We start from the raw sequence: 26,275 nt of genomic DNA on the forward strand, positions 1-26,275 counted from the left end.
CTGGGCCTTCCAGTTACAGGCTAAATGCTCTTCCTGTTGAACTGGCATCAGAAAAAGCAGCATTGTATATGCTCTGTGAGGATGGAGATGTAGGAAACTACGGGGGGGGGGGGAATTTGAGGTTCTCTCTGTGCGAGCTCCATCACAATGGACAGGCTGATGGGGGGGGGGGGGTGTTACTAAACAACAGCTGCTTCTGTGTTCCAAATGTTCCCGCTATTTCAGATCCTGAGCAGGAGGCTTCGTGTGCACTTGGGATTATCCATGGGAAGGAGGCTATTGGTGACTTCTTAGGTGGAAAGGCTCAGGAGGGCCATGTATTCAGCAGGTCACTCAGCTTATAAGTGGCAGACCTGGAAAGTAGGACTAAGTGGGTGGGTGTTAGCCGTTTGGTACCTTCTATCCTTGCTTGTCTTGCTCTTCTCTCCAGCTCTGGTGCCTGCCTGGCGTTAGGGCCATACAAACGAGTTACTAGGTGAAAAAAGTTGAGATGTCATAAAACAGTGACCATGGCAGCTTCCGGGAGCTGCCCTGAGCCACCTGGGCCATATGCTTTTTATACCTGTGTCCTTCTAGTCGGCCACTCCTTAATGCTGTCCTAGGACCCCTGAATCACCTTCTAAGACCTGAGGCTCGGCTCACAGGGAGGAGTTAGAGTTTCATCTCAGAGCTGTTGAGTGACCACTTTACAATACAGGAAGTTTCCTGGACACTGTATTTTTTAATTTTTACTTGACGTAATTTGCTTCAAAATGGTATTTTCGGTTCCCATTTTAAAAAAGTCTGGACTTATTTCTAATGTTTGGTAAATCCAGCCTTGGTGTATTATCAAAGGAAAGTCCTGGGCTAAATATTTTTTATCTCTTTCTTGAGAATAAATATGGGCATCTCCCCATCCACTGAGATCACCATGACCCTGCTGTTAAAACTCAAAGACCACCTCAGTCCTTGACTTCCACCAATACTCAGCACCATTCACTTCCTGATGATCTCTCATTGCTTGTTGCCACCACCTTATTATTGTTATTATTATTATTATTATTATTATTATTATTATTATTATTATTATTTTGAACTCCTTTGAGGGTTCCTTTGCCCATAAATGTTACTTCTTGGGGCTTAGTAGTTTATGCATTTATGTGTTTCAGTCAAGCTCTCTATAGGTGGCCCAGGCTCACAGTCCTCCTGCCTGCTACCTCTCTAATGCTGGCTTGCAAGCGTGTGCTACTATACCCAGTTTAGAGGTCTGGTTTACATTTTCTCTGGACTAATCTCGTCGTTTCCTGTGGTTCCACTTGGCAGCAGTATGCCAGGCTGTTTGTACCCAGACCTTTTTCTTGCTCTCTAGATCCATATCCAGAGCCCCTCCCATCCACTAACAACAAAGACCTCACCTTCCTCCTCTGCACCCACATGTATTCTTCACCCTGCATTGTTTCTGTGGAGTCCACCTCTCTTCACCCCATGCCTAGAAACCAGCCCAACTTCCTGAGCTCTTTTCTAACAGTGTCAGCATTCAAGAGTGGTGGTTCTGCCTGTTGTGCCAGCCCACTTGCCACTGCCCCTGCTGCTGCCAGCCTTCCCCAAGCTCCTTGGAATGGTCTTCCTGAGCTGCTCATTCTGTGTGGCCACGGTGGTATTGTTCTAACATGTGAATTTGAACACATTACTCCCCAGCATGGGCATCTCCAGTGGCCTCCAAGGATTCTATAAACTCAGTGAACCTTACATTCTTTAAGACGCCTTAGGGATCTGCTCCTGATTGACACAGGAGCTTTTGTTCAAACTCTCCTTTGGCCCCACTACCTTGTTTCACTTCCTCAACCTTGCCCGTTTCCTCTCACCACCTGAGAACACAATGTCCTGAAACATCATTTGTGTCAGAAAGCCTTTCATGATCTCTCTCTCTCTCTCTCTCCTCACCTTCTCCTCTGCTGCTCTCTCCTACATGGGGAGCATTCATCTCCCCGGCAGAGTGTGTTTGACAGTGGGATGCCTAGCTATTTGTCTCCAAGCCTCTGTGAGCATCACATTCTCTATTTTGTATCTTCTCAGTGCTAATCACAGTGCCTGGACATAACCATAAGAATATTTGTTTTCTGCACGAATCACTAAACATATCAGACACACTGAAGAGATTTCTAGATCATTCCGTGAAGAGGGGTTTTCTGAGTCGCTACTTAGGAGATGGCTCTGTTTGTAACTATAAGGTATTTTGTTTTTTATTTTTAAATTCTTAAATACTTCATATTTCTAGCAATGTCCTAGATTCAGGAAACTGTGCAGCACCCCCTCTGCCATCTGTTTGCTCATAGATTGAAATCTAATTCTTCCTCCGGGCCTGTCGCATCAGTCCCGCTGACCTTGCTTGACCTCCCATGGCCACGTCCTTTGCTCGTCAGGCTCTTGTGGTGTGTGTCTGTCTACAAACAGGGTCCATTCTTGCCTCTGTTCCTTGGTTGCTGCAAAAGGGTCTTCCCAGTCCACGTTCTACAGCTTACCCTGCAGATTCTGACCCCTAGCCACCACCCTCTGACACATGGCTTTTTCAGAGCACCTTCCTGCTCAGCAGTCCATTGTGTCAGAGGAAGAGCTGCCCTGTCTTGGGTATCACAGGAGCCCTGGCATCTAGGAAAGGCCTGGCTCTGATAACTTCAGAAGATTGCTTAGTGAAACCACTCAAAAGTAATAAAATTGGGTCTGTTGGTGAGCTTAGAATCCAAAGCCTGTCACTCACAGAGGGTATTCAAGATCATGCCTAGGAAATGATTCACATAACAGTTAAGTTTTGTGTACTTGTAGCAAAATTCCTGCCCTTTCCTACATTAAAAGACAAATACTTTGTTCTGTACTGGGGTAGCTGGGCCATGTTACTCTTGTGTAGTCCCTGTTTTATTATCTGTCCTTTTCTTTAAATAAGGTCATAGTTAGATTGTTACTTTCAAAATCAAAGTCTTTGATTGTCCAGGTCTCCAAATGCTGCAGAGCATAGGTTCTTTGGAAAGTAATGGTACCTGTTGGTCAGAGTCTTTCCAGCACCATGACTGACTGTTTTTTGTTCACTGTTTGAACCCAGAATTCTGGCAACAGACATTCTGTCTTCTTAGGACTTGTGCAATTTAAAGTGACAGGGAAAAAAAAAAAAAAAAAAAAAAAAAAAGCCTTGCCTACTTCCCTAGGTAAGGCCTGTAGGGGAATTTGAAGATTTTCTTGGTGGCCATAGGCAATATAGACTTTCAAAAGATACATGAACACACGGTTGCTTTATTCGCGGAGGTGCGGAGGGGAAGAGGAAGTGGAGGAGGAGGAGGAGGGGGAGGAAGATAGCACAGCCACAGTAAAGTATACTAGAAGGTTTTCTGTGACTGCCCAGAACACCAAGTTCCTAAATGACGGACTCACTTCACTATGGAGTGACCTGTGTGCTGGGCCTGCTGTGGGGACAGTGGCCCACCTTACAAGGACCCTCAGAGAATGCTGACTACTACTGCTAGCTGCATTGTTAAAGCATCCCAGTGCCTGCTCCAGAAGTATAAAAGCCCCATGTTTTCATGCTATACCGTGAGATTCTGCTGTCTTGAGAAGTAGCAAAGCTTTCCCACAATCCATAGCGTGCCAGGGAGCAGCTTGTTGACTGAATTAACTCTAGGAAACTCATTTCTCAAGTTCTTCCCTGCCCACGTGTTCTGTGAGTTACCCAGAAGGCAGCTGCTGTTCTCTCCAGTGGAAATTCCCTCAGGCTCCCCTTGGAGGCCGCTCCTCCCCCTAGGCTGGGGGAAGGTGTATGTGGAACTGGCTTTCTGTACTAAGTCCTCATTGTCCACGGTAGGGCTGTTAATACTAATGTGAGCTTTGAGCCTCATGGCAGGATTCCTGCTCCCCACAGTGCTCCAGTCAGCCCCTCAGCTGCAATGGAAGGGAGGCAGATAGTAGTAGGGCTGTCCCGTTTTAAAAATACTTTACTTTTATTATTTATGATGTGTGTGCATGTTTGTGTGGGGTGGAGCACGCACACGGCCATGACCTGTAAGTGGGGGGTCAGAGGACAACGTTCATGAGCTTTTATTCTCTTCCACCATGTGTGTCCTGAGGATACAACTCAGGTGTTCAGGCTTGATAGCCAGTGCTTTATTCACTGAGTCACCTCACAAGCCTCTTAGTGGAGTTTCTAAAATAGACCCTCTGTTTCCCCTTATTTGTCCATGCTATAGCCACGTGCTTTGAAGCGCTCCTTGTCTATGGCTAGAGAAACACTCCCCAGTAAGATGGTAAGGTACTGAGACTCTGGAAGTTTCCCAGAGGGAAAGGGGTTAAAGAGGAGCAGTGCATGTGGGTCCATGCTGACAGTGTGAATACTACACTATCCATTTCAGCAAATGCCTTGGACCAGATTCATCTGTCACATACAGAGACAACACTGACAGTTCGGGAGGGAGTTGCCAAGTCTGAGATGCCAGCTGTCCTCTCCTGTGTGCTGTGGGCAGAGAATGCCTCTTTATAACCAGCCGAAGTAGCCATTGCAACGATCCAGGCCTCTGACCCAAGTCATTTTTCTTTCTTTGTGTCCCCTCTAAAAGAAAACGATCAAGTAAAGTACTTCTTCACTGATTCTGTGGTGGTCAGGAAGGATGTTTTACTTCCCGCACGAACTCCAGCCATGCTGCTGGATGGGCAGAGGTCATGTGACCGGACAATATCTGAGCTTATTCCTTCTCTCCCCTCCGTTCAGTGTCAAGTACGGGTTATGACTTGTGCACTGGAGGAAGCCGGCCATTCTCGGTTGAGAGCTGGTATTCATTACCACTCAGGACTTGCCCTGTGCCCAGCACTACAGAAATCCAAAGAAGTTCCGTCTGAGAACTCAGGTTCACTTTGGAGGACTGCTGCAGCCCTGGACGAGATCTGTCCAGTTTTGTCTGAACTGTCTCGATGGGTTTCTTTGGTAAGAGCATCAGAATCCATATACCCAAGAAATAGGGAGGAGGGAGGATGAGCCAACAAGGATGGGGCCAAGGTGTCCCACTGTGGGCAAGATTGTAGATCAGTGAAGCCTTTGTTAGGGACAATGTGTGTGGGCAGCAATTGTGAAAGCCACAGGCTTTGCTTTGACTTAGCCCTCAATCATCTGCTTTCTGTCATATGGGGATAGTTGGAGATCTCCACAAGGGTAAATAAGTTTTCATTATTTGTAACAGCAGGGACAATAAGTATAAGTGTCCCTCCATTGGTGACAGATGGGTTGTTTTTACATGGTCAAGAATTACAGCACAGGTACTAGAAAGTACAGTGCTAATGGTTGCTCACTGGCATGAGAGATTTTATAGTACACTTGATATTGTGGGGAAAACATAATAACACATACAAAACACACATGGATGGATATGTATGTAAAGAAATAACCCAAAATAGTCACCAGTGTGTTGGCAGGTGGGCATTTTGATTAGTTTGATTTGGGTTGAGCTTATTATTTTTTTTTCATTTTGTTCCTTAAGCTTAGATTTTTTTTAAAGCTAGAATTAGCAACAATAAACTTTTTTCAGTATTTCAGATAAATGTATGTGCAAATGTGCATACACACACACACATTTTTTTATTTAAAAGGCATAATGAACATCACTGTTTTAAGAACCAAAACAGTAAATTTGCAGAAAGGTAAAGAAAGCCACCTGGCTGTGTGAATTGAAAGGACCCCCAAGCCCTTCCGACTTAGCTGTGCTTTTGGAGAACTCTGTAGGACTGTATAGATACTGTTATTGATTCCTGTCCTTAAATGCCTTCCATTATCAAATTCATTAACAATTCCTGCCTTTGAGTCAGAGATGCTTTCTGTGTGCCGAGTATTGTCCCCGGCCCTTTTGTTCACATCTCCCCGATGACAAGGAAAGGGAGTGAGGCAGAGTGACAAGGCTGTACGCAAAGAGGTAAAGCCGTAACGGATGTCTCAGGAGCATCCCTGCCCACTGTGGCAAGTTTCTCACTGAATGCCCTCCAGGGTTGTCTTCCTCAAAGGAGCGACCCTACTAAAGAACCAGCATTTAGCCAATTGGCAGCCCTGAGGCAGAAACAACGAGAAGCATAATGTGAGAGCCTGGTGTGACCCAAGTTCAAGCCCCAAGACCCAGGTAAAAAGAAGAGAGACCTGACTCCATGGAGTTGTCCTCTGACCTCCACCCTCACTCGCACTCAGACTTCCATGAACACATACACACAACAATGGATGCATGGATGGATAGATGCATGCATACATGCATGGATGCACGGATGGATGATGGGTGAGTAGGTGGGTGGGTGTATGAATGAATGGATGGGTGGGTGGGTGGATGGATGGATCACGGACTTATGGATCAATGGACAGAAGAAAGAAAAGATGATGTATGTGGTTAAAAAGGCCACAAGGCCACACCTGATGGTAATTTTCTTGCTGCATGGTCCTGAGGTGGTATAGTAATGGACAGAGAGTGTGTGCCATAGTCTTTCTCTCTCTTCTTTTAAGGTTCTAGGTATTCATGGGAGTCCTGTCTGATGATCTTACCCAATCCTGTCTCTTCCCAAAGACCTCACTTTTACACACCCCAGTCAGACTATGTTTCCACCCTCTCAATACCTCACAGCAGGGAGTAAATTTCAACATGCAAATACTCATAGGATATACTTAACCCATGGGAAACTGAAAACTAAGTGTATCCCTAAAATAAAGTTGCACTTGTACCGAATACACGCAGACCTTTATTGTTCTGTTGTTTAGGAAAGAAAAACGGCTTTTCTTCTTACTTTAGGGATCACGAATAATTTGCACATGCTTCACTATTTAGTGCAAGTGGCTTGAGCACTGGTGGATTTTGGTATCTGTGGGGGTCATGGTCCCCATCCTCCTTGGTGGGAATAAGTCCAGTGCTTCTTAGGAAGCACATCAAGGCTTCTGATGACACCACTGGACAGAAGCGATGGAGCCAGAAGGAAAGCAGGTACACCTCCTGGACTGTGGGAAAAGAGGCTGGGCTTCCGCAGATGAGCCTCCCTGTCACCATGGGATCCAGGGCGTTCAGTGACCTCTATCAGGGAGCTATTTATAAGTGCACATTGCCCGATCTCCCTCTCCATGAAGTTAAAGGCATGGTACATGTCTGAGTTCTGTTTACATCGGTGCCTCAGGTGTTATAGATGCTTCAGCTATCAAGTCTGTGTCCTTTAGCCTAATTTCCATTCCGAAACAGAGAATCATCTTCTTACAGCATTAGCCAAGCATATCCTACTCACAGCAGCTGCCGACTAGTAAACACTTAGTATGCGCCAAGCCTTAACGGATTAAGCACATTTGTTTGTACAGTCTACTTATTTCTCACCAGTCCCCGAAGTGTAGGCATTATTAATGATCCCCATTTTGCAAGAGAAGAAAATGAGGCACACAGAAGTTAAGTAAATCTCCCCAGGTGATATGGGAACAACGTGGTAGAACCAGTATTCAGAGCTACTTGAAGGCCCGTCTGATCCCAAACTCTCATACCGACTGTTGATTCATTATTTTTAGAATACTCTCTGCATTTACCAGTCCGTTTATCATGCATGACAGGGACTCTCTGCGAACGGACGGCCCATCACACTACTGAAAGGTTTACAAAGGCTTTTTTGTGCAACCTGTGTTTATGAACTCCCGAAACAAACATTGCCAGTGCTTCTACAGATTCTGGGTCAGTCCAACAGGTCCCCTCCAAGTCTCCTGTGCTTCTGTCAGGCAGGTTCCTCTTGTCCCCACCAGACTTGTTAACTTAGCACGCAGAGGCATCAGCCCTGTAAGTGCCTCCCAGAGCACAGGGAGGGAAAACTGTATGTACAAGCCTGGCATTGCTGCTGTGTGGACCTCAGGAGACGGTCCAGCCCCCTTAACCCTCAGCTTACCCCACTGGAGAACCAAGGCAGCCTTCGCAGGGCGATTGGGCCAAGTCAGCAGCAAGGAGCTGTGCCCAGCCCAGACATAGCATGTGAGCAGTGTGCTGTCTTGCCAGGGAGAGCTGGTGTTTTAGAAGTGGGGCTTTGTGTCCCTGTTGGATCTTGTCTCAACAGAGACCTGGTTTGCTCATGACCCTGGTTCTCTATTTCCAACTGCCATGAGACTAGAGCCTCAGTAACCTTAAACCCTGGAAGGGAATGTGGAGGTACCATATTTCACAGGACAGGGTCTCAACCCACCCCAACCCAGACTCCTTTATTTTTTTTTCACTAAGTGACAGATTAGCATTGCAAGTTGATTCACTTCAGTGAATAAAGAAGCTTAAAGTCTGGTTTTAGAGCCAAAAGCAGTAAAAGTGTATTCAAACAAAATTTCTTCCTTCTTTTAAACATAGTTCTGTTCTCCAAATATGCAGTGATTGAACCGTTTCTGCATCTTTGCCAGCAGCTATGGCATCTCCACTCTTTGTGTTTCTCATGTAAATTACCAGGGCTTCATTTGAAACCAACTTGATAAGTCCTTTACTCCTAAAAAGCCGCCCTGGTCAAGGCACCTTAAGTCCTCAGGTTCTGGGGGTGGGATGGAGGGGAGTGGGGGTGCCAGGTGGAATAATGAGCTATGGTTGGGAGTTCCTGTACAGAGTTTGTCAAGCGTAGCTTTGTTAAACAAATCTAGGTTGAAGAGCCTGTTCCAATAGCTACCTCGGGACCATTTCTTGGCCTTGCCCAGAGATGTGTTTACTGGGTCTTTGTCTTCGTTGGCCAACTTTCTGGCCTCGTTCTTCTGGTTGTCCTTGAGCAACAGCGAAGCTTAAAGAGCAGTAACAACCACGGCAGCCTTACTGAGATGTCAGACAACCAAAAATAAAACCGTCCGCTTTTAAAGGAAGGAAACTGTTCAAGCTGACTTGGACACAGTAGAAACCTAGCAATCTCTGGCTGCCCACCCAGGCCCACAGTACAAGGAAAGAACAACATGGTCGCCATAGATTAGTGGGCTGCAACCCTGCTGGCCTCATACAGCTGCTCGCTAGCCTAAGAGTTAGGAAGGAACATTTTCTTGTCCTTCATTCGTACAATTTGCTGACGTTATCGTTTCTAATATTCTCCCTTGGAAGGATTCTCCCAAGCCCCGTCTGTTTCCACTGCTGCCCAGAGGAGTGACAGGGAGCCCCAGTACAACCAGAGGACCATTTTGTTGTAAATTTGGGGTTAGCGGTAGAGCAATAAGACAGGGCTTGTAGATGTATAGAGGGATTGGCACCATAGAAAACTGTCACCATGAGACTACAAGTGATGAGAATACAGACTGGTGACTTCTAAAGGGAACAGAATGGACACCTTTGTGCATGGATTGCCATAAGCCTGCTGACAAAATGCGAATGAACTTGGGAAGTGTTTGGTCTAGAACAGTGGCCTAAGATACGGGAGTGGGTCACCTGTGATGTCTGACTGCATCAGACCCCCGGTCCCCTCCTGAACTGGAGGAGTGGCAGTTTGTGCAAAGGAAGGACTCCTTAGGCTGTTCGCCTGGTTGCTTGGGTCTTAGGTAATTTTTTTCCCCAAAAGAAGGAAGCACCCCCCTTTAAGGACATAGAGAGACATCACTGAAGAGGCAAGCATTTGTTCCCCAGACGAAGGTATTTTAGCTTTGCCAAGAAGCAGGCGCTTGCAGCATAAGTCTGTTAAGCTGTTACCACCACTGCTGAGAAGTCTGCAGTAGCCAGGCCCTTCCTACTGACCTCTGCTTGATAGTGCTTGCTATCAAAATGAGACCTTGTCTATTAAATTTATACAGTGTTATGGAGCGAGGCTATTCTTTAAAAGATTGCAAGGGGAGAAAGTAGGGGTGGGGTTAGTTTTAATCCCAGATAGCAGACACTAACGGGTGCTCCATGGTTGGGTTTATTAAGACTTCAGCTCGGGTGTTTCCCCCAAAAGAAGCAGCCCTGTGCACAGACTTCATACCTCTCCATCCACCCTCCCACTCAGACTCCTGCTTCCACACTGCCCTTACTGTAATTTCTTCTCTTATCTCTTCATACCCTCTAAATGAATTTTATTTACTTTTGTTTATGTACTTAAATTCTATTATTTTAATATTCATATCACAAGTGATAGTTGCTAAACTTTTAAAATCATAATAATCAAAATATTCTCAGACAAAACTATTTGGAGCAAACACCTCTAATATGTATGTGTTGTCTCTGTTAACTTATTTATAAAGTTTATTTCTGTCATGGTCATTTTGTATTCAACACATGAAGCAGAAATTCTACAAGGATAGTTATAAAAAGTGCACAAACTGGCATTTTTTTCTTCTGCTTTCCTACTTTTATCTTTACTGTCCTTGAACATGAGTGGGTCGAGGGTAGAGATGTCCCAGGCATCTTCTTTACTGGGTTTCTGACACCTGCTGGAGTTCTTTCGTTATAAAATCACCTAGGAATTCTGGGTAAATATTTAGTATTAGTATTAGGAAGTAAGCAGGACTAAGGCACAGTTCACCAGGCTCTCGATGGCTGGGGTTTTACTGTACCTTTGGAGTACAGGAGACAAACCATGGGTTTAGGGTCAGAAAGTCTTCCAAATACAAGCCATGCTGAGTTAGGGACTTGCTGTAATGATCAAATCCTTCACTAAGGAGGCAATTGTACCTTCACCAGCATGAATGCAGCTCTGGCAGACAGACAGCTGCCTTCTCATTTTTCTTTTAACAGATGATCCCACTGGATCTGCTTTTTTTTTTCTTTTGAGGAAATACCCTCTAAAACAACCCAAAATATATTTTTCATGTCTTCCAACACATGCTTCTTTAAATAAAACAAGAAGTATTCAGTAGATTGCAGGTGAAAATACATAGCAGAAAAATGCTGTAGGGGAAGGTGCTTCAGGTTTACTCTGGCATCCAGTGCCTGGTGTCAGGAACACTTGGAGGAGGCCCTGTGCCCTGTTCTTCAAACACGGAGGTGAATTAAGACACTTGGAGGAAACTTCTAGAAGAAAATATGAGAGGAAAAGCATTCTTTAGCAAAGATTCCTTAGATATGATAATCAAAGCCCCATCTACAGGAGAAAAACCTAGTGAATGATACCATCAGTTTAGCTTTTTCAGCAACAGGATAACCAAGAGGAGTCCCAGTGAGGATCCAGTAAGGGTAGAGTAGCAGAAGCAAGAGGACTAGAACCAGACCAATGACTCATTGTAATGAACATTTGCAAGCAAAGATGTATGAACCAAAGGGTAGACTGTGGGACACACTGTGACACACTGCAGCTTCTGTGTACATTTTCTGTGGTTTGTGAGTTTTTTGTTTGTTTACTTTTTGGATTTTTTGGGGGTGGGGCTAGGTTGCAAGGGCAGAGGGGACAAGAAAGGGACAGGGAGATGAGTGGATTGGGGTACATGATGTGAAATAGAGATTCAGTGAAAAAAAAAATCTATTTAAAAGAAGTTTGGCCCTTCTAAAGACACTTGAAAAAAATTAAAAGATAAGGTGCAAGTAGATAATCATATTTGCAAATATCATCACTGATAAATGGTCATAGTCTGTACAGAAACCATACACATTCGTAAGGAGACAGTAGGTGTCCGTACGACACAATATGATTCAGCAGTGAGGGTCCTGCTGCAGCATGAACAGACCTCAGAAATGTCCTCTGAAGCCAACAGCTCCCAGAAGACCACACAAGATATGCTCATGTGTGAAATGTCCAGGCAAAGCAGACCTCGAGAGCAAAGACGTTGCCCGGTGTTTGTATGGCTGGGGAGCCTGTCAGTCAGCGACAGGAAGGACCTCTCTAGGAAGGCTGTACAGCAAAAACTGAAGAATTTCGAGGCACCTAAGTTACCAGCAAAAGTTCTGTTCTGAGAGCCCCCAGGAGCACTGAATAGTCTGTAACTATGGGTAGCTGTTTTTCTGTATGCAATACAAAGGATAACAAAATGAAAATTTAGAAAAGCATGGCCATGAGTACCTGAATGGATGAGTGTGTATTGAGTTCTTCAAAGCATTAAATAGACTTTCTAAAAAACTGTATATTACACTTTTACAAAAGTTTTTTTTTTTTTTTTTTTTACAGTGAGTTTGGTGGCTAAGAAATTTCTCAAGTGTAAGCAGGATGTCCCTGAGAGAGCCCAGCTAATTTTAAATGGGACATGGATGAACGTTTCCCCCCCTTAATAATAGTAAGATTTTATTATTTAGAAAGGACTATAGTAGAGGTGTGTGTTTTATTAGAGAGATTAATTTAAAGGACTTAAAAACATTACAGACTTAAAGCATACATGTGACACCAGCCAAGTCTGAGTCATGGTACTGGACATGCATGAGAAGCTTGGGACAGTCCTGCATGTTAACCAGTTGCAAGAAGGAAGCCAGTGGTGACTGAGACTGGATACCAAAGCCCATGAATTCACCAGCATTTCTCCATCTACCTACCAGGAAATAAAATCATGTGGGAAACTCCCGTGCCAGCATCTCTTTCTTAAACACAATCACCCTAGGCCGATGAACAAGTGGCTATCTGCAGAGCTAAACTGTTCTGACCACCCAGAAAGAGCAGTTCCCTTTGACCTCACATAATTCTGATTTCAGAATACCAAGCTTCACTGGCTGCAAGTAGACTGGCATATTTCCTTTCCTAAAATGTGTTGCTCTAAGGCTGTGTAGTATTTCATTTTAACATAGCTTTTAAATATCGCCGGTTCAAAGAAAGTTATTATAGTGCATAAGAAGTTCAAGGAGGATATAATAACAGTGATACAAGATAAGAGTCAAGCCCAGGACAGAAATATAGTCCTCAAGGCTTAAGAGGAGAGAGATGCAACTCCTTGACTCCTTGTGATATCAAAGACGCATCAGGAAGGAAGGCGGCATTTAAGGCACGCTTTGAATAACTGGATAGGCAATGGCTAACACAGGCGCAGGAACATGAAAGGCAGAGGCATGTGCACCTGCAGGAACAAGGAGCAGGGAGTTTAACGTGTGCCCAAGGCGCACGCTAACTACAGCTGCTGTGACAACAGGGTTGGCAATCTGAGCCTCCTGGGCCAGATCCAGACAGGGTGGGGCTACAGTGTCTGCCTGTTTACTCTGTTTGTGGCATGTGAGATAAGGGGAAAAAACAGATAACATTTTAAATGGTTATACAGTATATCTACATAATATCCTCAAATTTACTGACTGGTCTTCCATCTAAACTATTTACTTCATGGTCCTTCAGTGACCATGGTTTGGTAAGGCTAGCATGGTGGCTCATGCCTGGAAGTCTCAGTGCTTGAGTATGTGGGGAGTTCAGTTAGGAGAACCAGGAATGTGTGCATATTCTCAGCTATTTATCAAGTTCCAGGCCAGCCCAGGCTGCATGACATATGTCTCAAAAAAGGAGGAGGGAGAAAGTAAGAAGGGATGGAGGCAGAACTGGGTGGCTGTAACACTAGCATTTAGGAGGGCAAGACTCGAGTTCAAAGCCACAAGGTTAGCTTAGGCTATATATAGTAAGACTCTGTAACACACACATACACACACACACACACACACACACACACACACACACACACACACACACACTTGGGGCTATAACTCAAGATAAGAATGCTCAAGATAAGCATGCATGAGGTCCTGAGTTCAATCCCCAGTAGCACCGAAGAGGGGTAAAAGCATAAAAGAGGGGAACAATGGAAGGGGTTCTGGGTCCTCACTATGAGAGACCTTCAAATGAGGGAAACCTGGGTAGGTTGGAGGGTTAGGATGGAAGTTCTAAGTATGCATATCAAGAACATATCTAACCTTAAGTACAATTGGATCCAGGGAACCAAATCACTATTCTATGATTGCTTCTCATCCCTCTCTTTTTAGAACTTTAATTGCTGGCAAATATTTGCCATGTGATTATGGAACAAAATCTCTGTTCCCCCTGTTCTAGTACACTTCAGCTGTTAGATCCAGAAAGGGGAGTGTTGACACTTATGCCCTGAGCGGATGGTGATCAGATACTGCTGGTCTTTGGAGAAGCCACTGTGCTGCTAGTGGGGAAGATTCTGATTGTGCAGCCTCAGTCCCAGGTCTCCCTGCATGGGTATGAGTGACACGCTAGGGGTGGGGAAGGGCCTCTCCAGGTGAAGGGAGCTGTGGAAGCTGCTCCATGTAGTAAACAGTGGGGAGTGTCAACCTTTATTAAGCAGTGTGTTTAGAAAGTCTGCACACCTATAGTATGATGTCACATGGGTCAGAAACAAGACTGGCCATTCCTTTGAGAATGTCTTAGTCACTATCCTGTGAGCAGCAAGGAAGCACCGGAATGCTTCATGCAGAGAAATTACGTAGCAAAATTTATTTTAAAATGATCACTAAAATGCTGCTAAGTTAACCAAGTCTACTTCTTGTGGGCCAGTGTGCACAACATTGGAGAGATGAGTCTGGGGAGGGGTAAATCTTATCAAAACAATGCATGAAGTTCTGAAAGAACCAGTTAAAAATAATGTTTTTGTTTTGTTTTCTGTGCTGATTTTTGCCTAGTAACAAGTAAGTGGTCCAGAGTCGCTTTGAATCCACCTCAAATTCCGCAGAGACAGCAGTGCTGATTTGTGACATCATAATTAATACTGTCTTGGTGTATCTACTGCCACTGAAAATCCCGTGTTTGAAGCAGAACTGGAGGAGAATATGAAAATCATATTCCTTCCATTTGTTTTTATTCACAGATGTAAGAATTCTCTTGATTTTCCCCAGTGAACGGTGACTTTGCTGGAAAATCATTCAATTTGTTTTTTACAGTCAAGTCAGGAAATCCTCAGAACTGAAAAGACAAGGGGTCACAGTAAAGTCCACTGCCCCTGCGCCCCTGGTATCAGGAAACATCACGGAAAGTGAGGAGATGGGGGTTTTGCTGCTGTGCACACTAAAGGAGCAGGAGCTGAAAACAGAGTAGAGAAGACGTTGGAGTCGCTGAAAATCAGAGCACGATTTTCCACATGCTTAGACTTCTGAGTAGACAGTAGAGTTCAGGGGAGTCAGCTATTCACTAGGAAGGAAGGAGAGAGTTGGAGAAAGTTGGCCTTTGCATCAGAACTCGCCTCTCCTTATTTCTCTGCCTCAAAACCCCTTTGTGGTATCTAGACCACGGTACGATTATATTTAACTCTTCTAGCCGATGTCATTAGCCAAAGCTCTCTTTCTGTTGCTGGAAGCTCTGAACTCAGTGTATTATTTTAGGTTCCTTCTTTATCTTTAAGGGATTACCGTAAAGCTGAAAATTCTGAGACCACCTCTGCTAATTTTAGATATTCTTTGTTTTGGTTAGTCAACATTTGAACTCTTATTAAAAATTCTCCCTGTTCACCTCTGAATAGTGCAGACAGGAACCCTTCCCTGAGAGGAGGCTGTATAGAAAAGTATGCCAGATGGTCTGGCCTCTCGCTGTGTCCGTAACATATTGTCCAGCCTACTCAGTATGTGACACCAGAGACATCCTCCCTGACTTCCCCACGCACCAGTAAATTAAAAAAAAAAAAAAAAAAAAAAAAAAGGCTGTGGATGATTGTAATAACTTCACTAAAGCAAGAAAATCCCTAAAATAGTCTGTATGCACTCTCAGTGAGGGGGGTAGAGTAGGCAGGTTAGTTCTGGTGCACAGAAGGTGAGTAGGAAAAGTCCGAATGGCACCTGACTGGAAAGGTGGAGAACAGCATCCGCTGGGAGCTGCCAAGTGGAAATGCACCCAGGACATGGATTGGTGACACAAAATCTAAGCCACCCTTTAGCCCTTTCAAACATCATAAAGGGTACAGTAAGCAGCTTAGATGGTAGACAGTACAGAAATCTATTTAAAAATACAAAGACCGATGTTTGTCTGTGGGCAAGGGAACTTTGTACTTTCTGCTCAAATCTGTTATAAACCTAAAACTACTGAAACCATAAAGCTTAACACACACACACACACACACACACACACACACTACTTCAGCACCCCTGCTGAATGTGACTAGTATGCCACACCGTCTGTGCTTTAAGCTAGCTTTAAAATATCTTTTATAGTGAAAAGTCTACATAAGATATGAGAAACTGACTTGCTGTCATTCAGCAAATACCCACAGGATCACCACACAGGCTAGGAGTTCAGCACCGCCGTTGTCTCCGCCTGCTCCCTGTCACTGGCTGACCTCTCTCTCCGAAATGGTGATCCAGTGTTTGCAGTAATCAATTCCTTAGTTTGAGTAAATATTTTTACCTCCTAAAAGCAGTTGTTGCACTCTGTAAGGTCACCAAACTGGTCAGCACCTAGTCTTTGATCCTCAAGAAAATCTAAGTTAAGGTTCCTGTTAGAACTTCTTGTCAGTGTCTTCATCAGTTAATTGAAACAAACCATGTCTCACATGTATTTCCATGTAAGGCCCTGCTTTAATATATTGTTGACTGACATATTCAGTATCTGCCTGAATGAAGCTACTTTGAACATATGTTCTCTTCTGAGACCCATCTTATACTCAGAAATACCAGCAAGCAGTTCAGTGGTATGCTGGAAGGTGGGGACATTTAAAACTGTGACATTCTCAATAAGGAACAAACACACACACATATACACATTCACACACAGAGAGACAGACAGACAGACAGAAACACAGAGACACAGAGAGAGAGAGCTGGAGCTAGAGCAATGGCTCAGTGGTTAAGAGCACTTGCTGCTCTTGGAGAGGACCCGGGTTCAGTTCCCAGCTCACAGTGATGCATCATTTCAGTTCCAGGGCCTCCAACCCCTCTTCTAACCTCTCTTGATACTAGGCACACGTGTGGTACACATGCATACATACATGCAGCCCAAACATTCATACACATAAAACAAGAATAAATAAAAATTTTACGAACTACAAAGATGTGTCTACACAGACCTTGAAAGGACACTTACAGTGTGTAAGCTGCAGCAAGGAGGCTGAGCCTTGTCACATGTCACATGTCACTAGCACAGTAACATATCACTAGAGTTTTCACTCCTAGGCAGATAATCCACTGCCCTTAAAGCACCCGCACCCAACCATTTGTTTGTTTCTATGTGTTAGAAGTAAAGTGTAGGGAATAGGTAAATTTGGTAATTTGGAAAATGGGAATAATAAAGATAGCATGTTTCCATAAAAGTAATACTTATTGAAAATGTTTTCTGGTCGAATCTCTTTTGCTCTACCATTTTAGGGGCCATCCATGTACATGTGACTCATTCATCTGTGTTGTAATAAAGTGAGCTGTTGTAGTGAGACACTAAAAGTATTTTCCATTCTTTTTCCCCTGAAATTTGAGGGTTCCACATTTTACTCTTACAAATTAATAGCGCTACACACTTAGGACAGAGGTGGTGCAGGGGACAGCTCCAGGGGTGGCTCCTCGGGAGCTGAAGACTTTATTATTAGACTGGATACACGGTCCTCACTGGCCTGGAGGGCTCCAGATAGCTTAGGCCAGCTGGGCCCTGCCTGTCTCTTCCTCACCGGCACTGTTAGTTCTGGTGAACAGCTCACCCGGCATTTTCTGGGCCGGGGTCCTGTGAGGTCCTTCGCTGGCAGGGCAAGTACTTTACACCTGAGCCATCTCCTCAGTTCTGCTCCACACATTCTTCCTGCTGCCTGTCACGCACAGTGCTCCAGGGGACACCCTGGACACCTAGCCGCTGGTTTTCGTGTATTCTTCCTGGCTTATGGAAAAGCACACACTTTTTCTTTTTTGCTGGCTTTCCCTTTTAACGTCTCCGCTCTGGTTTGCAGCCCATTGTCCACTCCAGCGCCTCTTTTGGTTAGTAGTAGTTCAAGAATCCAGTGATGAGTTCGTTCCACGTTTATGTGTCAGAGACCTTTCTTCTTCCTTTTAATGTTACCTTTTAATGAAGACACACTTGTTCATGTTTTATTGGGGAATTCAGCTATGTTTATTTTTGTTTTAAGAGAAGTCATACTAGCCTTGAACTCATTATGTAAGCCAGTTCTGGCCTCTACTCACAGTCCTTCTGCCTCAGCCTCCCACGCACTGGTGCCACACCTGGTTCAGAGTTAATGTTTCAGTATAGTCAAGTCTACCTGTGTCTTGCCTTACAGTACATCATTGGATAAACCCAATCCTGGACTTATCTTCTGTGGCCTTTATTGTTTGCCTTTGCTATTAAGATCTATAGTCTACCTGGAAGTCATTTGTATGGTGTGAGATATGAGGTCTGTTGTGACTAGGCTCTTAGTTATTCCTGTACTGTTTATAGAAGGGCACCTTACATTCTTATCTTATTAGAGGATCTGATCTATGCGAGCTATATGTATATCATTTTTCTCCCGTGCTTGCAAATTTCCTTTTCAGAACTGAGTTGATACCTCCCTGCCAGCAGGACAATTGCTGTAACTTATTGCAGAACATAAGCATTAGTCCAAAGCCACCATCTTTTTTTTTAAAACCATCATTTCATGAATTTCGTTTTGTAAGTAAAACATTTATTAGATAGACAATGCCAGTCTTCCTATATTCAGCTTAAGATAGAAATATGCCTATGAAGGAGGCACTGGGACTTCTTAGCAAGCATTCAGATGGTTTGTAATAGCCAATGCTAAGCTCTCACAGTGCTTCCTCCAAAAGAGAGGAATGCTTAAGTCATCCTGCAAATAGCATTATAACTTGTGAATTTTCTTTGGTTAGAAGAGAACAAATATAATTAATTTTAGGAACCAGTTTTGATGCACCTGAGTGTATGATTAAAAATCAGGAAAGACTGAGATCACCGGGGGTTGAGTACTACATGCACAACTCAAGTGCCAGGCCCAGTGCCTCTGCCTCCTTCCACTGAGGGCTCTCTTTGCAGTGAGAGATTGAACTAGGGCTCTTGTCCAGGCATCTCATTCAAAATTGAGCTTTCCTCGCTCTGACTCATCTCTGGAGAAGATTCACACTGTTCACTGAGTGAGCTGTTAGCACAGTAGATGCTTCTGCTATGATTGTGAGTTTGCTTTAAAGCCTGGCGTTGCTCGCCATATCTGCCCACGCCATTAGAGTTTAACATGGATTTGAAACTTACCCTTCAGAATTTTTTAAGCTGGAGAACAGAAAAGCTGTTGTGGATCAGTTGAATGTTTTAATGCAAATTATTAGAAACGTGTCTTTGAAAGTAACTGTCCATGACTGTTAAGCTAGCATCACTAAAAGGATCAGTCTGTAATTATCAGAATTTAAATGTATATGATATATAATGGATGAGGAGAAAGAATCTGTACAAAGACACTTTAAGTCAAGAAGGAACACAGAATGAGGCTCAGGGGCACCTGAGCACTTTTTTCGCACTTGTTAAGTTGGAGTCACATTTTGCACACAGTGCCTGATAGAAAATGCTGAGTACACATAGCACAATGGGATCTGTGCTTTTCAGTTGTCACGCGATTACACTTATTTCTGTACCCTTTGCTCAGATCATGACCAGCGAGCGCTCCCTTCAGCCCTGTTCGCCCAGCTGGCTTGGCTTTCTTGCTCTTTGCAGGATATCCTAAGGCAAATCATAAAGGGGTGTTTTCCAGGAAACAGGTTCTCACTAATTTGGAATTATATTACCCGGGATGCTTTTGGTTTGTCCATCTCCTTACTTGGGGAGAGGATAAGCACAAGAGAGATAAGCCAGATGGAACTGGCCATAATGGCTTCAGTATCAATTCCAGGTCTGATAGTCAGCCCTAGTCCGGGCTTGAACTACAGGCATGTAGGCTACAGATCATGGGCTACTTCTGACAGAGGATATGCTGGCTCAGGAGCCTTCATCCTCTCCCCATTCCTTCTCTTCAGTCTTCTTGGAGAGTTCTGGACGAGCTGAATACTCCTTCCATTTCCCCTGACTCCACCCCACCCTCAACTAGGCATTCGATGCCCCTAGGTGTGGTCGCTCATCCGTCCTGTGCTTTCCTGACTTCTTAGCGTAATGCTAACATAATTTGGAGAGACAAATATTGCTTCCATGTAGAATCAGAGCACTGAGAGGATTTTACTCTCATTTGTACACCACTGGAAATACCAGGAAAGGGGTGGGGGGAATCTGAGCCAGCCTTAAGCCAAAGCAGCCTGTCTAGTCTTTTGGACTTGATAATGCTCAGTATTGCTGGAGTGCATTCGCTAGATCTTTTTTGAAAAGCTATTTGGCAGGATATAGCATGACCCTTAAAAGAAGATCCCTAACCTTTTACCCACTAGTGTTACTTCCAGGAATTTATGCTAAGGAAACAATTGGTGACACACAGGCAGTGACCCTCTATAAGGATGTGATGGCAGTACTATTTATACCAGCCAAAGGGGGACAGCGATCTGATTACACACAGAGCGGCTACATAAATCAGGTATACCCTACAATAGAATGCCCTGGAGCCACTGAAAATGTACCAGAGTCTATTAAGTGACACTGGAAATCTTTATATTGAGTAATAACAACATCCACAAAACAGCCTGACAGCCATGTATATAAGATTATGCTGACCCCAAAAGTCAGAAGGCATCGGCTAAGATGTAAAAGTGACTATCAGTTCTGTAAATTATATATAACTTCACTGCAGTGCTTTTTAAAATTATTTTCCATGTTTATACAAAATCATAATTTAGTTATAAGAATTTAGAATGATCAGGTTTTTTTTTTTTTCCCTCTCTACCTCCTATGCTGAGGATTGAACTCAGAACCTTACATATTGTAGATAAACACACCATGGCCCACATCCCTCCTCCAAAATAAACTTTGTTCTTATTGGTGGTGAGCTTATGTCTCCAGTAAGAGCCCCCTTCCTCTTATACAAGCCCTACTATGATAATGTAAAGACCCAAAAGGGTCTGCTGCCTTTCCACTGGGACTGGGAACCTGCCCAGGTAACACTTATTCCAGCTTAGCAAGTGTGCCCTGGCTGGTACATCACACGTTCCATCTTTCAAGTGACTTATCACAGAGGGTGTCGAGCTGATGGCATTACTACACACTGTACTTGAACTCTCAGCCACAACCTCACACTGCCAGGCCTTCCACTTATCTTCTTCCTAAACTCTAACTCTTTCGCTGTGTGGGACCTCAAAGGAACTGCCGAGGCAGACAACTCCTTTTGAGGGCACCATGGGCCAGCATACTACAGCGGATGCAAGCCTTCCAAATAGATGTAAACCAGCCCAGAAAATATTCCTTCCGCACTAAGGTTGAAGCCGTTATTGCTGCATTTGGGCCTTGATGAAGGCTTGGCTAGACTCCAGGAATATTTAGGGTGAAAAATGTGCTGGGGTATTCAACTGGGAACTACCCAGCTGGGCTGAGGGTTGTAAGAAGCCTTTATAGGGGTCATGTGCTAAAATTCTAGTTAGAAAGTTATTTCCTTCCATTCTAACTGCTATTGTTTGTTATGTTTGGCTTTATTAGTGGGAAAAGAATCTAGAATTTCTTATTGGAGGTTTTAGGGCCAAAGGTGAAATTGACCATTTTCTGTTGGCCTGATTTGTTTGGGATTGTAATGGTGTGAGAGGTTTTTATATTTGTTTGTTTGTGGTTAATTCTTGTCATTTTACTAAATAACCTATAGCCAGTTGTTGCTGTAGCAAGGAGGAAATTGATGGTTCTATACATACATGGGCCAGCAGCAGCATTAGCATCAACATCATCTCTGCTCATTTTAAGCCCCTCCTATACACGGTGTATGAGTTTCATCAAATCTAAAGGAGAATGTCTCAGTGTCTCTTAGAGGATCACCTCTGTGTGTATAACCCTTCTGTTGTTGTAAGCACTCTTCAGCACATCAAAATGTGTGCTGGTGCTGTGGAGGGGGACATTTATGGGATGTCTCCAAAGTATAAACTGAAAAGCATAAACTGATCACACGCACACTGTGGAGTGTGCGTGTGATCAGTCCATGAACACCAGCAGAGTGTAATAGATTTTAAACTCTGGTCATTTCATAGCAAACAAATGTCACTGCTATGACTAAAGCAAATGAATAAAATGCTGTTAGACAGTAAAAAGAGCAGTCAACATGGCAGGTGACAAGAGACACGAAGAGTCACTACTTACAGAAGTCACGATTGCCCTGCTTTCCACTCCACACCACCCCACCAGATAATTTCAGCCATGTTTTCCTGGCCAGGAACTGCTGAGATGTCTGAGGACATAGACCAGCACTCAGAACCCCATGTTGTATTCCCAGACTGTACTTCCCGTACGGAGGAGGTAGGAAGCGACAGGCATTTCCTCAATAAAGAAGTGAGTTTAAACTATTTTGTAAGTCCTTTTGAATTGTTCTGTGGTATTACCACAGGAACAGATTAGACCAGGCTTCTGAACCCAAGTTGTTCCTTTGACCCTCCCCTGGTACCACATAGTTTTCTGGCTTTGGCCGTGATCCAGGAGTCCTTTTCAGGCCTTCCTGACTGGTACATTATGACATGGGGCAGAGAGGGGCCTGAGAAAGTATGGCCTCGGTTGCTTCCACAGTACTAAGGAAGGCTGCACAGCATAGGTGAAGGACAGCTGTTCCTCAAGTGAGGGTCCCCAGGAGTAGATGCTCCACTCATAGCAAGCGTCATCTCCTCCTACCTTGGTCGGCGTCTGTCTCTTTACCCACTGCATCTTGTCAAATATGCTTTGAGCTTGGAGCCAGGAGCTTTGGCAAATTTTCCTTTTTTGTCTTGCTCATTATGGGCGCTCCTCACTAAGCCTTGGGTGGATTGAAGAAATTGAGAAAAGGATCCACTCTTGAATTTTATTTTGCCCTTCGTATGAATCCTACCTGCTAGATGAGTCTGCCGGACAGGACCCTGGAGACAGGACCTTGGAGTTTATTAGAATTTACTGTGTTGTGTCTTACTGAATTGGCTACTATATTTCCATCCCGTCCTGCAAATGTGTTAGAAATCTGAAGGAAACTCATAAATCAGTGATTAAGAGAATCACTAATGCTGTGGGTCTGCTAACCAGCCTTTGAGGGGCCTAACAGAACAGTGCTCCCAGAGGCAGAACACTGGCAATGAGAGACCAGGCGTTGGGCCACAGCATTGGGTGAATCTTTGCCCTGTCACTTTAAAGCTGGCAAGCCTCAGTGCCGTAGACCAGGGCATTACATCTGCAAAGTGGAAATTCCAGCAGTGCCTGTCTGTGGGCTTGCCGAGTAGCGTAGAGAGTGCTACTGTGTACTAGTTACTAGTTACCTCTTTAATGCCTGCAGGGATTACATAGACAGCCCAGCTACGGTGAAGGAACGACATTTCCTTGCTCATGGAATTCATAGTCTGTAGATACAATACTATGCTCCCCGTCTTCTCAGCCTTCTGTGTTTGTACTTTCTGTGACATATCGTGATTTTTTTTACCTAGGTGCTAAGGTATTTGTATAATTTGCAAAAATAAGTCAGATGGCCAAACATGGCTAACTAAAATCTATAAGCCAGATTATGGTGAGTAACTTCAATCCTTCTTCCTCTCCACCCCTTTGGTCAGCTGCCCATCACATTATAAAATGGACAAATTTGAGGTTTTGGTTCCTTTTTTAAAATTGCCTGTTGGCTGGGGTTATTCTTTGAGCATCCGCAAACAAGAGAAAGCACAGACCTGGGCTGCACAGCTTCAGGGAGCTGCTCACAGCCATAAGTGCTGTCTCTGAAGGTGTGTCCATGCTGCCTGTCCCCTGGCGTGTTCCTAATGCTCACTCAGATCTCCAGTGGCACACAGCCCATGCAGTTAAAAATGTAAACAGGAAATTGTTTTCTGGCTGAATGGCCTTTGTGGCCCAGAAAAATATTCCTTTCTGCTGAGACATAAGTTTAAAAGCACACAGCAGTGAAAGCTAAAGGCTGGCTGAGAGTGAGGTCAGTGTATTCCAAAGCAGGCAGCAAAGCACGTGAATACTGATTTGTGTAGGTAGGTCCAATGCATGCCCACCAATGGCCAGCGGTAAATAGTGGAAAACCTCAGGTCCAGAAAGTGAGACAAACCAAAGAGGTCTTGTCTGTGTATCAAGACCTCAGGGAAATGTATTCCTTGGAAAATGCAGAGGGCTGACCTGGAACACGGAGACTGGATAGCATGCCTCCGGACTTTGATGCTCCTGTGTTCTGCTGTAGCGCCCTGTCATTTGGCCTTCCATGAACTGCCTGTGCTCCCATCATGGCTTCCCCATGTGCTGATGAGTTTTCTGGTTGTTATGTCTTGCAGCCCCCCGAATCCAAGCCCAACTTCACCCCTCTCGCCATCATGGCCCATGTTCTCGGCGCCATCCAGCCCTATGCCCACCTCATCCACGTCCAGCGACTCATCCCCCATCAGGTCTGTGGCAGGGTTTGTTTGGTTTTCTGTTGCTGTTGTTCTCTCATTGGCTTGGTCCTCTCTTCATGCAGTGTTCAGCCTCCTCGTCAACTTTGTTCCCTGCCATCCAAACCTGCACTTGCTTTTTGACAGGCCAGAAGAAGCGGTCCATGAAGACTCCAGGTAAAACTGCGGATGATGACTGACCTGTCCCTGTGTATGCAGAAGTGGTCAGGGACATTGTGGGGTCTCCCCTGCTCTCCTGTGATCCCATCCTGAGAATCAAAGCCATGAGGCACAGTACACATGGGCTTGCATGGCATTTTAAAATACCCTTTCCATTTAAAATTCCCACATTTCTGAATTAATCCCTGTTGCCCGGAACGGGAATCTCCAAAAACAGCATCTGTTTTGAATGGTTTTCTGAATCATTCGGGCTCTCCATGTTTTGGTGGACAATAATATTGTAGGGGTCAATATTGAGATATAAAGTGGCCTTTCCTTGTCACGTTTTTATCAGGTAGTCTCTGCCACCATTTGCTTGTGGGTTGGGCCAATAACCCCGAAGACTGACAGCTAGCCACTGAGCCCAGACCCATAGAGTGAGAGATGAGTATAACGCAGAATAAAGGTTGAAGATGTGAAGCATTTATTCTTCAAATTACTCAGGGCTTCTACCTCCCTAGTCTCCATGTACTCCAGGAACCTTCTGGCCTCCCAGCCCATTCATGTCTCTATAGGTCATGAACCCCGAGTGCTCATGGGAATAGGCACCACCTCTTTTTTGAGTGGCTTGACCTAGTTCTTCTCCCAGAGGGCCATCCTGCAGTCCTGCCTCATGGAGCTCCACAGCTAAGTGGCGCAGGTTTGCTTCTGAGCTCTTTGTAGAAAAGAAGCTCTTGAAATTCAGAAAAGAGGGGATCAAGGGCCCTGCAGACTTCCCCACTGGGCATCTCACAGACAAGTCCCCCAGCTTCCACAAGCCAAGTAGAGTCCAGGCAGAAGCATCATGAGCATTCTTGGCCTTGGCCAGGATTCTGTGTCCCATCTTTTCTCCCTAGGAGTGAGTCCACGTGACAGGCTCACCCAACTTTTAAGCTGGCACCCACTGTTTAGAAAAGCCATGCCGTCTGTGTATGCAAGCACGTGGGTTATGCCCCTGTGGGCATCTTCACATCTCTTGTGTCATTCCATCCTCATGTGAGAACTAGGAGACAAATAGTCTGAAGCATATTGTAGAAGAGGAAAGTGGTCACTGAATTGTGTGAGAGTCTGGCAGAGTTGGGAGTCTTTGATGTCTGCCCAGCACTTTTACTCTAAAGACCTGGGCAGCCCCAGTTAAGATTCTGCGCCCCCACCCCAGCCCTCAGCTCTGCAGGATGAAACGTGACTTTCCACCTAGCTTGGTCCTGATGGCAAAGATGGCTCTGCAGTGTGTTCTTTCTTTCCTCCTCACTCCATAAATAAAGTAAAACGTAGCCACTGTTTTCCCAACACTGAAGCTATTCATGAACTATTCCTTAGGCAACTATGAGGCTCTTTAGGAGACATTTACTTTCTAACCACCAGAAACCATGTGGATTATTCCAGTTAGGTCACTCACTGACCCATGAGAACCTAGAGCAGAACAACTACTATGGCTCACTCACTTATCAAATAGCCTTGGGCATTAGAGGACTAGGGCTGGCCTAGAAGCAAGTCAATGGCCACTCAGTACTGCCTCCTCTGGCCTCCGTTAGAAGAGCACCGCCATGATGCTATCCCACAGTCCTTTAGGAATCTGTCTTTTCGAAAGAGGCGAGCCACAGTAGGGCTTGAAATTGGGTGTCACCAAGTTGCTGCTTATGCAGCAAGCACAGATCTGGACCCTGCTGGAAAGACAGCCCCACTGGGAGGCCAGAGACTGGTTTCAGTCCCTAATTGCTGTTACAGTGTCTAGCCAAGAGGTGGGGGCGTAGACCCATTGTTCAGGTCTAGTGTTGCCTTTCCCCAAATTGACTAAAAGAACATAAAACTTCAAATTACCTTCCTTTGATGAGATTTTTAACAACAGACTCTGGATG

At 44.7% G+C, this 26,275-nt stretch overlaps 1 protein-coding gene across 3 annotated transcripts in view; it reads left to right on the forward strand.

Moving 5' to 3' along the window:
• Nucleotides 1-26,275, forward strand: part of ARHGAP26 (Rho GTPase activating protein 26) — a gene marked incomplete at its 5' end in the record, with an annotated part of 370,628 nt that overhangs the window by 328,358 nt on the left and 15,995 nt on the right. For 2 of the 3 annotated variants that reach the window (XM_080920302.1, XM_080920303.1), the window contains one exon: nt 24,123-24,233. In XM_080920302.1, the coding sequence (XP_080776428.1) occupies nt 24,123-24,233 (111 nt within the window). Of the gene's footprint in view, nt 1-24,122; nt 24,396-26,275 lie in introns of all 3 variants that reach the window. The other variant, XM_080920301.1, reaches the window with a different exon arrangement.

This window comes from Micromys minutus (genome assembly GCF_963924665.1).
Source record: "Micromys minutus genome assembly, chromosome: 8".
In the NCBI taxonomy this organism is placed as follows: domain Eukaryota; kingdom Metazoa; phylum Chordata; class Mammalia; order Rodentia; family Muridae; genus Micromys; species Micromys minutus.